Here is an 11,491-nt window from a genome sequence, read left to right as displayed (position 1 = left end):
AGGCAGCGCTCTTCTTCTCCAAGGCCCCCCATCTTTTCTATATATTGGATAAATAATAATAATAATAATACAAAAAATATTATAATATAGAGAAATAAACATATTTAATAATTAAATATAATAATAATAATAATAGGTTTTATGTATTATTATTATTATTATTATTATTATGCTTTATTTATATAGCACTGTAGATTTACATAGCGCTGTACATACAATCAGTAAAATAGATAAAAAAAATAAACCTGCCCACTGCATACATCCTACGAAATAATAGCATAATACGTATGAAACAATACATAATAATTCAGGAAAGGGTTCGATGAAATAAGGCAGGCAACAAATTACAAACATCAAATAACAATGACGCGGTGCCTAGAAGGATCTAATAAATAACTACAATATAAATGCATGAATAAGATATATGATACACTTATCCCTCCATACTTGCAGCTTTGGTTATTCACGGGTTCGATTAATATGTTCTCTCTAGGAACATCTGGGTCCTCCAGTGCGACTCTATGGTCAACTTTAACTAAACATTGGACTGAAAGACCTAGAGATTGTTCCTAGAGAGACCACTCTACTGGGCCTTTGTAGCTCCTCCAATGTCTGTTGCGCTGGAGGACCTAGAGATTCCTAGAGAGGCGTCCTCTCAGGTAAATGTGCAGCTTTTCCATATTCACGGGGGTCTTGTGCCTCTAACCTTGGCGGATATGGAGGGACAAGTGTACAAACAAAAATCCATCAGTGATACCTTTATTGGCCAACTGAAATGCACAATATACTTGTTGCAAGCTTTCAAGGCTCCATGCGTTTCTTCAATAGGTCAAGATGTTACAAACCAAACAGGAGGGGGGAAAAACAATTGAAGATATCAGTCGGATGCCTGCATGTGGTTCCAGTCCTTAGTGCCCTTAAGAGATTTTGGACTTCAGCTCCCAGAAGCCTCAGCCATGTCAGCAAATAGTCTGGGATTCTGGGAGCTGAAGTCCAAAATCTCTTAAAGAGCACAGTTTGGGGACCACTGGCCAAAGGACCAAGGTTTGGGAAGCATTGGCTTAGAGAGTACTGAGTTCATGGATAAGCGGTATAGAAATGTACAGTGGGCCCTTGTTATCCGCTGGGGTTTGGTTCCAGGACGCCACATGGATAACAAAGGCCTAATTTTTTCCCCAAGCCTTTTTGCAACAGCACAGCTACCCCTTTAGGGCCCAAACAGACATGCCAAAATAAAGCTGCTTCAGGTCACTTTGGAGGTATGCTGTTTAAATGATGTATGCATCCCAAGAGGCTGGAAGCTATGCTAAAGCCGTGCTCCAGTCCTAAGGGCTGGAGTGCAGCTTTGGCAGAACCTCCAGCCTCTTAAGATGCCTGTGTCATTTAAACAGCACACCTCCAAAATGACCGGAAGCAGCTTTATTTTGGCCTATCTGTTTGGGCCCATACTAAGCCTCGATCAAGCTTTAGGGTGTTTTATTTAAATAATAGCAACAGAATTGGAAAGATGGTGAAGGAGGGTTGAAAACACACAGCCTTCTGGTGTGTCAGCCACCTTGCAACAGTGTGTCTGCAATAAACGATGCAGTAAAAGCTTGATCTGGGAAATAGTGGGATTTTATTCTTCCTGATCCTTCTATAACTCTGTGTGCCTGCCTACAGTTTACAAGGTAAACAGCAGCTATCTCCAGAATCTCTTACACAGAATTTGTGAATGGCAAAACAGAGAGAAAAGGGGAAAGCACATAAGCATGCTTCACCAACTTCCCCACGTGGCCACGCCTGCCCCACATGTTAAAGAATGATTGATCTATAAGTCTGACCCTGTGGCTGAAGAGCGGGGTATAAATACAATAAATAAATACAATAGAGGCTGGTGAAAGAAAGAAAAATATCCTTGGGTGTATTTTAAATGGTCTCTAGAAGGTTCAAAATGTTTTTGTTCACTTACACAATGTTTATCCAACCTGGTTCTTTCATTTCATGTGTGCATTTTGGGATAAAATATTAGCTGGAACATTTTGAACTGCTATTGGGGGCAGGGGTATGTGACCAATTATTATTTCCATGTTATTTCCCTGGTATCAATTTTTCTGTTAAAGAAGTAATACATAGGAACACATCCATTTTGCCTGTAGTTGCTATTACCTTTCTTATACCTTTCCATTTACTTTTTTGTTCTGCACCAATTTTACCTTTGTATTAGAAAAGCTGGCTCTTGGTGTTTCTTATATTCTGATTACTCAAAATCCTTAGATGAATAAATGCTGCGTGAACATTAAAAGAATATTCTGTCTGAGGTGGCATGTGTGGGTTTCGGTCTCTGAGAGTTCATTGAGTTACAGCTCAATCCTATTAACATTGGTTTAAAAGTAAACAACACTGAATTGAACAGAACTTGTTTTGCCATAAGTGTGCATACAGTACTAGGATTGCAGCCAAGGACTGCTTAACAACTGCAATCACTGAGGAATATGCTAATCTAAACCAGTCTTGTGCTAAACTTGACTTATTTCAAAAGTTATATTAGGAAGGATCAAACTGTATCAAAGCGTTAGAACCGGTCTGACAAGTGAAACATTGCAAGTGCAGTGCTTCTTTTTATTTCATTGATTTATTTAAAGTGTTCCTGTATCACCTCCCAGCCCACAAGGAGTCCCAAGGTGATGAACAGGTAAAAACTAATATAAACAATTCAAAATTAAAACAATACAAAAGTAATTTTAAAAAAACATTAATAAAGTCTTTAAAAACTCCTAAAAGCAGTCTAAAATCAATCCATTTTTAAAATAGTTAAATCAGCCACTTCCAACATTGAATGCTATGAGGATCAGCACTATTTTCGCTACCAACTGGAAACTTAAAAGATATGGGGCCAGCCTAAGTTCCTTAGGGAGGGAGTTTCACAGTTGAGGTCCTGCTACAAAGAAAGCTTGAGCTCACAATATGCTGTATTTAGGACTGCCATTTTGTCACAGAAACCATATATTTATCAGTGAGTGGTCCTCCATGGAATTTCTCATGTCAGATTTGGTTAAAACCCAAACGTCAGATTATGACAAGTCTCCCATCGATGTTTGGCATATACAAGACTCTGAGTAGAACTGTCTGAAGTTGCTCAGAGGCATCCTCTTCTGCACAAGCATTTGGCCCTGAAATGTTGGGATACATCACAGACGCAGATTAATCCATACAGAAGGCTGCAGTCAGTTGCTGGTTCCTAGTGCACTGTTTTATTTTTCTAACTCTTTACTTAATATAAAAAGTGTTTTTGATCCAAATGGAGATCTTCATGCCTGAATAGATCCTCCATTACCTCAAACTGCATGTCTGCAGGCCATTGGGAGATCACCTTCTGACCTAAGATAAATGTCTCGAAGGAAAAAGTATTTGTGAGACAGACATGTGATTTGGAAGAGCTATTTGCTGGAAGTATGCAGAAGTTCAAATATATTGCTTGTTTCTCTGTTTTTAAAAGATGGAAGATGGGGATGACAAGGCAGATGGGGATGAAAAGGAAACGTTTACGAAAATAATAGTGTTGACAGTTTAGTGTGAGTCAGCATAGTTTCAGTGTTGGACTAGGACTCTGGGAAACCAGGGTTCAAATCCTCCCTTCAGCTGTGAAAACCCTCTGGGCAATCTTGGGCAAGTCATATTCTCTCAGCCTAAGGAGAAGGCAATAAGAAGCCTCTTCTTGCCAAGAAAACCCTGTGATAGGGTCTCTGTACGTTTGAGTCAACCTGAAGGTCTAGCACAATTACACTTTGTTCAATACAGATTTACCCAGGTAGTAATCTTCAGAAGCAGAAAGTTGAGACAAAAAGCCTGTTAAGACTCTGCTATACCTCAAACCAAGGAAACAATAGAAAGATGTATTGACAGGTAACATTTTAAAAAATAATCTGAATATACAAAAGAGTCTTTCCACTTTAGTAATGTTAGCACAGTGGTTCTATGCTGTGTGTTAGGACATGTGTGTGCTGCTATAAATGAGGTGACTGGCTACTTAATTAGCTCAGTAAATTAATTGTTTCCTTGAAATCACAATCAATCATCCACATTTCTTGAGTGGTCCAGTTCATTTCCACATTCTACACCATTTGTTGCTCTATCCGTAGCATGTTCAATTAATGTCCTCTTCAATTAATAGATAGTGTACAGCTTACTTTGAGCAAAGATAATCAATCCAGAGATACAGCAGAATTAGCCACTGACAGAGAAGACTGCTATGGCCCATGTTCTTCCAATCAAGAAGCTTAATCAAAATAGCAACTAATCTAGTGATGTAAGAGAGAACTTCAAGAAACAGAGAAGAGAGAGGTGAGTTGCCATTATGTTTTGAAACTCAGCCTCAACTATGTTACTCTACATATCAAAGCTTTTGACTCACAGCTATTAGTGTTTAGTCTTGTCAAGAGAGTAAAAAAAAAAAGATTTGGAATTACTTTCCCCCCAAATATTTTAATTTTTGCAGAAAGAGGTAGACTTGCCTTTTAAAAATACTGGGAGCAATATTTAAAGGGTACCAGTTTAGCAAGCTTTTACTATGAAACTTGATGAGGCTATGAAGAAATGCTAAAGCAGTCGAGTCTTTAGACACAGATTTGCTTCAGAATAAGCATGAAATGCACTGAACTGCATAGTAAGTATATGTTGTGGACATAATAAATTGAGTTGAATGTGCTGCCCTCTGGATGTAGTTGGCCTGTAGTTCTCACCAATACTCTCCATTGGATAGCCCAGGCTGACCATATTTCAAAGCCCACATTTTCCACTCTGTTACACATGGCATGCACAACATAGTTAGAGATGTTTTTCTCCCTTTCAGTATACAGTACTAGAATATAGGAATCACCAAATGAAACTGATTGGTTAGAGACTTAAGACAGGCAATAGTTTAGATGGCTTTAAAGGCAGAGTAGATAAATTAATGGCAAATAAACCTACCAGTGGTTTTTAAACACTGAACCTCCAGGTTCAGAATACCATCCCTACTTACTTGAATGCAAGCACCATTAGACTCAGAACTTACTTCTGAGCAGATATGTTTGAGATTGCATTTGATTATCAATTAAGACAATGTGGAGCTATTTTGTTTTTACCTACTTGACTGATTTTATATAGTGAGAAAAATATAGCAATAGCAATGGGAAAATAGGAGAGTTCCAGGTTCTGCCCCTTCAGTAAAATTCAATGGATGAGGCACAGTAATGGCACCAAAAAAGAAAAAAAGGGAAGAGAAGCCTAGCTTTCTTAACAAAGAATCTGAATTCCAAATGTATGTGTTTGTTTAGATGTTTATGTGTATGGACAGTCTAATACAGAGTAAGGTTATTTTTTGTTTAAATCATTTGTAGCACTGTGATGGAGACACTGCATTTCTGTGTTTTCTGTTCTGGAACTCTTCAAAAGACAGAAGTTCTTCCCCCTTTTAAAATGTGATCCTACTCCAGCCCCACCTCTACCATGAAAGCAATATTTACCATCCTACTCAGACTGGCACATTTTCCCCCTGAGAGAAAACATGAAAAATACACCCCCATGTATTCTATTTCCACTAGACTTACTGCCCTTCTGCACAAGAGAAGGGGGGAAAAGAAAAAAGAGGCAGGGATCGCTGATAAACTTCCACTTGTTAAATTCGCTATTAAGTGAACGCAGTAGCAAACAAGCTTTGGAACGGGGCATTTCTACATTAAAATGCTTACTCCATAAGAAAACAAAATTTGTCAAGCAGTATACAGTTCTTCAAAGGAGTTGTGTGGAAGATTAAACACTATCAGAGCCACAGTGCAATCCTCCTCATCATGTCTCCTCAGAAGCATGATGATGAAAGGGAAATTACTTGAATAAAGTGAAGGCTTTATGTACTAGAAGAGCTTGCTTACCAGAGGCATGCCCTGTTGGCTTCATTGGTGCTCAAGAAGTAGACTGAAGCCTAGGGAAGCTTATGCTGCCAACTTCTTTCTTTCCGTCAGTCTCAAAGGTGCTACAAGATCTCTCTATATTATTATTATTATCATCATATCCAAATGCATCTGAGGAAGTAGACTGATGTCTAGGAAAGTTCATGCTGCCAACTTCAGTCTACTTCCTCAGATGCATTTGGATATACAGTTGGCCCTTGGAACTTGCAGGGGATCTGTTCTGCCCCCCCCCCCCCGGTGAGTTCCAAAACTCACACATATACAAGCCCCATAGGCTTCAATAGGGTGCCCCATTGCCGTTAATGGCAGTCGTCCCTCTGCGGATTTCCAAGTCTGCAGCCTTGGAGGGGTGACTGTAATAATAATAATAATAATAATAATAATAATACTTAATAATGTAGAGAGACCCTTAGCATTTTTGAGACTGACTGACTGAAAGAAGTTGGCAGCAAGAGCTTTTGTAGACTTTGGTCTATTTCCTGAGATGCATTTGGAGATACTACTACTACTACTACTAATAATAATAATAATAATGTAGAGAGTTCTTGTTGCACCTTTGAGACTGACTGAAAGAAGGAAGTCAGTCTCAAAGAAGCATTTGGATATAATAATAATAAAGGTGTCAGTCTCAAAGATGTATTTGGATATAACAATAATAATAATATATAGAGAGATCTTGTTGCACTTTTGAGACAGATTGAAAGAAGGAAGTCATTCTGAAAGATGCATTTGGATATAATAATAATAATGTAGAGAGATCATGTTGCACCTTTGAGACAGAAAGAAAGAAGTCAGTCTCAAAGATGCATTTAGATATAATAATAATAATAATAATAATAATAATAATAATAATAATGTAAAGAGATTTTGTAGCCCCTGTGAGACTGAGTGAAGGAAAGAAGCTGGCAGCAGGAGTTTTCCTAGACTTCAGCCTACTTCCTCAGAAGCCTTTGGGGGGCACTGGGCTGTTTCTAATGCTGTGTCTAAAAGTGTGTCTCTGTCTTCAAGGAGAGTCCCCAAGTGGAGCCCTGGAGCCTGGCCTCGCTGTTCCTTTGGCCAGAGGCAGTTGCAGTGGGAGGGAGGAGGCCCTCTCTTTGCAGGAGGGAGAAAGGTGACTCCGAGGGAGCTGATTGGCTGGGAGCGACAGGTGCGAGTGGCTGGGGCTCTTTGGGGAGGGAGGGAGGGAGGGAGAGAGGAAGAAACCCTCCTCCTCCTCCTCCTCCTCCTCCTCCTCTCCTGGGGCTGCGAGGGCTAGTGGCCATTGCTGGGCAGCTGCAGGAGGCCAGGGGGCTAGTGGCCTCTCTTGCTTCCCTGTGCCTTGCTTGCCCCAGGGGCCCCACCCGGAACTCTGGCCTCGCAGCAGCTGCGGAGGGAAGGGATGGAGCTGGCCGAGGTCAGCCTGGCCGAAGGAGGGGGGGAGCCAGAGCCACTGGCCTCCAGGGGCCGGAGAGGGAGCAGCGCAGACAGCCTGGCAGAAGAGGAAGAGGAGGAGGAGGAGGAGGAAGGGGAGCTCCAGAGGTCCAGCCGTGCCTCCTCCCTGGTCAGTGGCCTCCTGACTGAGCTCTATAGCGCGGGACGAACCCGGCACAGGGACAGTGTGGACAGCTCCACAGAAGCCTCTGCCGGCTCCGACGCCTTCCCCGAGTCCCGGGTCTTGCAGGAGCTCCAGCGGAGACCGGGACACAGGCACCAGAGGCACTACCTGGCCCAGAAAGGTAAGGGCCCCAAGGGGCCTCCTCCTCCTCCTCCTCCTTGGCTTCTCTAGGAGAGGGACTGGCCCTGGGGCTCCCCAAAGCTTTGGCCCTCCCTCCATCTCTTTTGGACTCCAGCCCCCAGAAGTCTAGGGAAGCTATTATTGTTATTCTTATTTTTATTATATCCAAATGCATCTGAGGAAGTAGACTGAAGTTTACAAAAGCTCATGTTGCCAACTTCTTTCTTCAGTCTCAAAGGTGCTATAAGATCTCTCTACGTTGTTGTTATTATTATTATTATTATCATCTCCAAATGCATCTGAGGAAGTAGAGTGAAGTCTAGGGAAGCTCCTGCTGCCAACAGTCAGGGATTCTGGGAGCTGAAGTCCAAAACAGCTGGAGAGAGGGAGGGCCAAAGCTTTGGGAAGCACCCTGGCACTGCCTTCCCTTGCTGCCCTTCCATTTGGAGGCTAAGACCTTCTTAGGCAGACAGGCTTTTCAAACAGACCGTTTTTCAAGAAAGGGCTGGCAGTGTTGTGTTGTTCTCAAAGGTTTTAAACACTTTATTATTATTATTATTATTATTATTATCATTACATGTTATGTATAAAGCGCTGTAAATTTACACTTTAATCTATGTTGTTATTGTTAGCTGCCCTCAACTCAATCCTGACTCATGGCGAGGCATCTCCTGAGCTGCATCCGCACTGTAGAAATAATCTGGTTTGATGCCCCGCTTTAACTGCAGCGGCTCAATGCGATGGAATCCCGGGAATTATAGTTTTGTGAGACGTTTAGCCTTCCCTGGTGGAATAAGAAACCCCAGTTCCCAGAATTCCAAAGCATTGAGCAAAGTGGTGTCAAACTGTATTATTTCTAATGTGATGTCAAAGGCTTTCATGGCTGGCATCCATAGTTTTTTGTGGGTTTGTTGGGCTATATGGCCATGTTCTAGAACAGTTTGTTTCTGATGTTTCGCCAGCATCTGTGGCTGGCATCCTCTCAGAATATATGTATATACGTGTGTACATCAGGAGACATTAAAAAACACAGTTTAAAAAACAAATCAACAGATATATATACCCCACACACCTCCGTGCCACCATTCTCTGAAGATGCCAGTCACAGATACTGGTGAAACATCAGAAACAAACTCTTCTAGAACATGGCCACATAGCCCCAAAACCCCACACATAACAAGTATTATTTCTGCAGTGCAAATTCAGCCCTGGACTTTCTCTCCCCCACTTCTCTGCTCAAGTCCTGTAAATCCATACCCATGACCTCTTTAAGAGAGTCCCTCTATCTAGCATGCAGTCTTCCTCTCTTTCTGCATCCCTCCACCTTTTTTAGCATTACAGACTTCTCTGGTGAGATGTGCCTTTTCATGATGTGGCCAAAGTGCCACAGTCTCAGCTTTATCATCTTAGCTTCCAGGGAGATTCAGGCTTGATCTGTTCAAGGACCTATTTGTTTGTCTTTTTGGCTGTCTGTGGGATCCTCAGCACTCTTCTCCAGTACTATAGCTCAAATGAATCCTATCTGCTTTCCTCACTGTCCAGCTCTCACATCCTCTACTAATCTGTACAAATCTGCCTAAATTTGCAGATTAGAAGTGGTGCCACATTATTGTACAAGACTCAGCATTCCACAGGATGCAACCATGGCAGTCAGTGAAATTATAGTGCTATAGAGATCTTGTAGCACTTTTGAGACTTAACTGAAAGAAAGAAATTGGCACCATGAGCTTTTGTAGACTGAAGTCCATGAAAGCTCATGCTGCCAATTTCTTTCTTTCAGTTACTCTCAAAGGTGCTACAAGATCTCTTTATGTACTGATTCTACAGACTAACATGGCTATATCTTTGAATTCTAATAGTGCTATAATGATACAGTGTGATAGGCCTCTCTCTTTCTCTCTAGAACAAGAGAGGTCTCCAAATCCAACCAAAAGAGACAGAAACTTTTGTTAGTAGCTGGTCCTCCTTAACCAAGAATGTTGTCCCAAGTTTAGAGAGAAGTGCACTTAACATTTAGAGCAGTGATTCCCAAACTATGGTCCTCCAGAAGTGTTGCACTTCAGCTCCCAGAAGCCTCAGCTATTGTGGCCAATGGGAGCCAATGGGATTCTGAGAGCTGAAGTTCAGAACATTTGGGAAGCCAGAGTCTGGGAACCACTGATTTAGAGCTTAGAAAAGAGATTTCTTTCTGATTAAAAGGAGTTTATCACGCTGGGTGGATCCCATGCAGAAACTGAATTTAAACTGGAAAAAACATCGGAGATTAACCCAAACATAAACTGGACAAAATCTGCAAAAGCGGGTTGATTTTCACATGACATAAGGGTTAATGAGTAATAATATGACATTAATCCAAACAGAAAGTAGGCAAAATTTGGTCCTTTTTGCTTTTGGAAAATCCTGAAATTAAAAAGGAGCGGGATTTGTTGAGATTCCATTCGGGTTAATGTTGCATTATTGCTTATTAACCCCGACATGTCTGAAAATCAACCTGCTTTTGCAGTTTTTTGGATTTTTAAATCCCGTTTCTGCATGAGATCCGTCCCATGTGATAAACGCCCCCATTGTGGTCCCCGTAGTGACCATACTGATTGGTGGTTTCTGGGGACTGTAGTGCAAAAAGTATATTTTCCAGACTCTAATTAGAAGTTTTCAGCTCAAGATAAGTTTTCTCTCTTAGTTTTTTTCCTGTGACTGTTCTGATAGTCTTTGAATGCTTTTCTTGTATCCCACGAGAGATCCTGTTTGCTCTCTGCTAAGCCAGTCTTTTTATTTCAGCTTTTCCTTCTTCTTCTTCCAACTTTTTCTTAGCTATGTCATTTCTTTGGAGTCATATTTGCTCATTGCTAAACAACTCTAGATGACACACATTTTGTAAATCTACCTGTGGTGAATGATGACAGCATGCTTAGGAGATCAGAAGATGCCCTGCCTAGCTTTTGTTTTCCTGCTGACTTTTTCATTATATTATCTGTGAGGTAAAATGTGGCTGAATTAAGATCAGGATTTGTGGTGGTGACACATCAGCTGTTCCTCATTCAGTCAAGGCTTATTCCAAAAGTTGCCATCAATTAAGAAAGCCCAAAATAGGAATATGGACTGAATTCTAGACTTGCTTTATCTTGCCATTTCCCCCGCTCTCCATTTTTCAAAGTGTGTACAAAATTCTTTAGCTGCCAACTGCTGGTGCTAAGTAAATATTTACCAGAAATATCTTACGCATCATCACTTCACCTGTGTGTATCTGCAGATGATACTTATCATGACATTGTTTCAAGTGATTTTGGCATGGACTCTGTACTGTTAAACTAGAATTTGCATGTCAAGACATGCTAGGTTTTAATGTGTTGAGATTTAGTGCCCCTAATTATCCTTTTCTTCCCCCAACTAGCTATATGCCCCTGTGCTTATCTTGCATTTCTATCCTTTCTTGAGAAATTTTCTTTGTTTCCTCATGCTTTGAAAAATTTTACCTATATAACAATCCAGGCCATGTTGTTGTTGTTAATGTTAGAAAATGGTTTTTAAAAATGGTATGTTTTGTATTTAAATGTTAATCATAACAGTGGTAGCAAAGTATTCCACAAGTATTTATTACAGGACTTAGGGGCTGTACACATTGGTTCAAATGGGTGGCAGGACGCTGGCCCTTTTCGTCCTGGATCGGGGCCGCGGCAACTGCACGCCACAGCTCCAATCTGGCCTCTAGAGAGAGCAAAAAGGAGCTGCAAAAAGCAGGTCCTTTTTGCGCCCTCTAAAGGGTGCCATAGCCACTGCTGTGCGGTGTGGTAATGCTCTTTCGGCGCTGTGCCATTTGAATGCAGCGCCAGAGGTGCACCAAAATTGT

At 41.2% G+C, this 11,491-nt stretch overlaps 1 protein-coding gene across 3 annotated transcripts in view; it reads left to right on the top strand.

The window, feature by feature from the left end:
* Positions 1 to 7,308: 7,308 nt before the first annotated feature.
* Positions 7,309 to 11,491, top strand: part of LOC149312211 (TBC1 domain family member 30-like) — a 61,238-nt gene continuing 57,055 nt past the window's right edge. For all 3 annotated transcript variants that reach the window (XM_089524193.1, XM_089524192.1, XM_089524194.1), the window contains exon 1: positions 7,309 to 7,645. In XM_089524193.1, the coding sequence (XP_089380319.1) occupies positions 7,309 to 7,645 (337 nt within the window). The remainder of the gene's footprint in view (positions 7,646 to 11,491) is intronic.

The sequence above is a fragment of the Sceloporus occidentalis genome, unplaced genomic scaffold (assembly GCF_023333645.1).
Source record: "Sceloporus occidentalis isolate IW3139 unplaced genomic scaffold, rSceOcc1.0.p SCAF_5, whole genome shotgun sequence".
NCBI lineage: Eukaryota > Metazoa > Chordata > Lepidosauria > Squamata > Phrynosomatidae > Sceloporus > Sceloporus occidentalis.
This window is presented reverse-complemented; position numbering and strand designations above follow the sequence as displayed.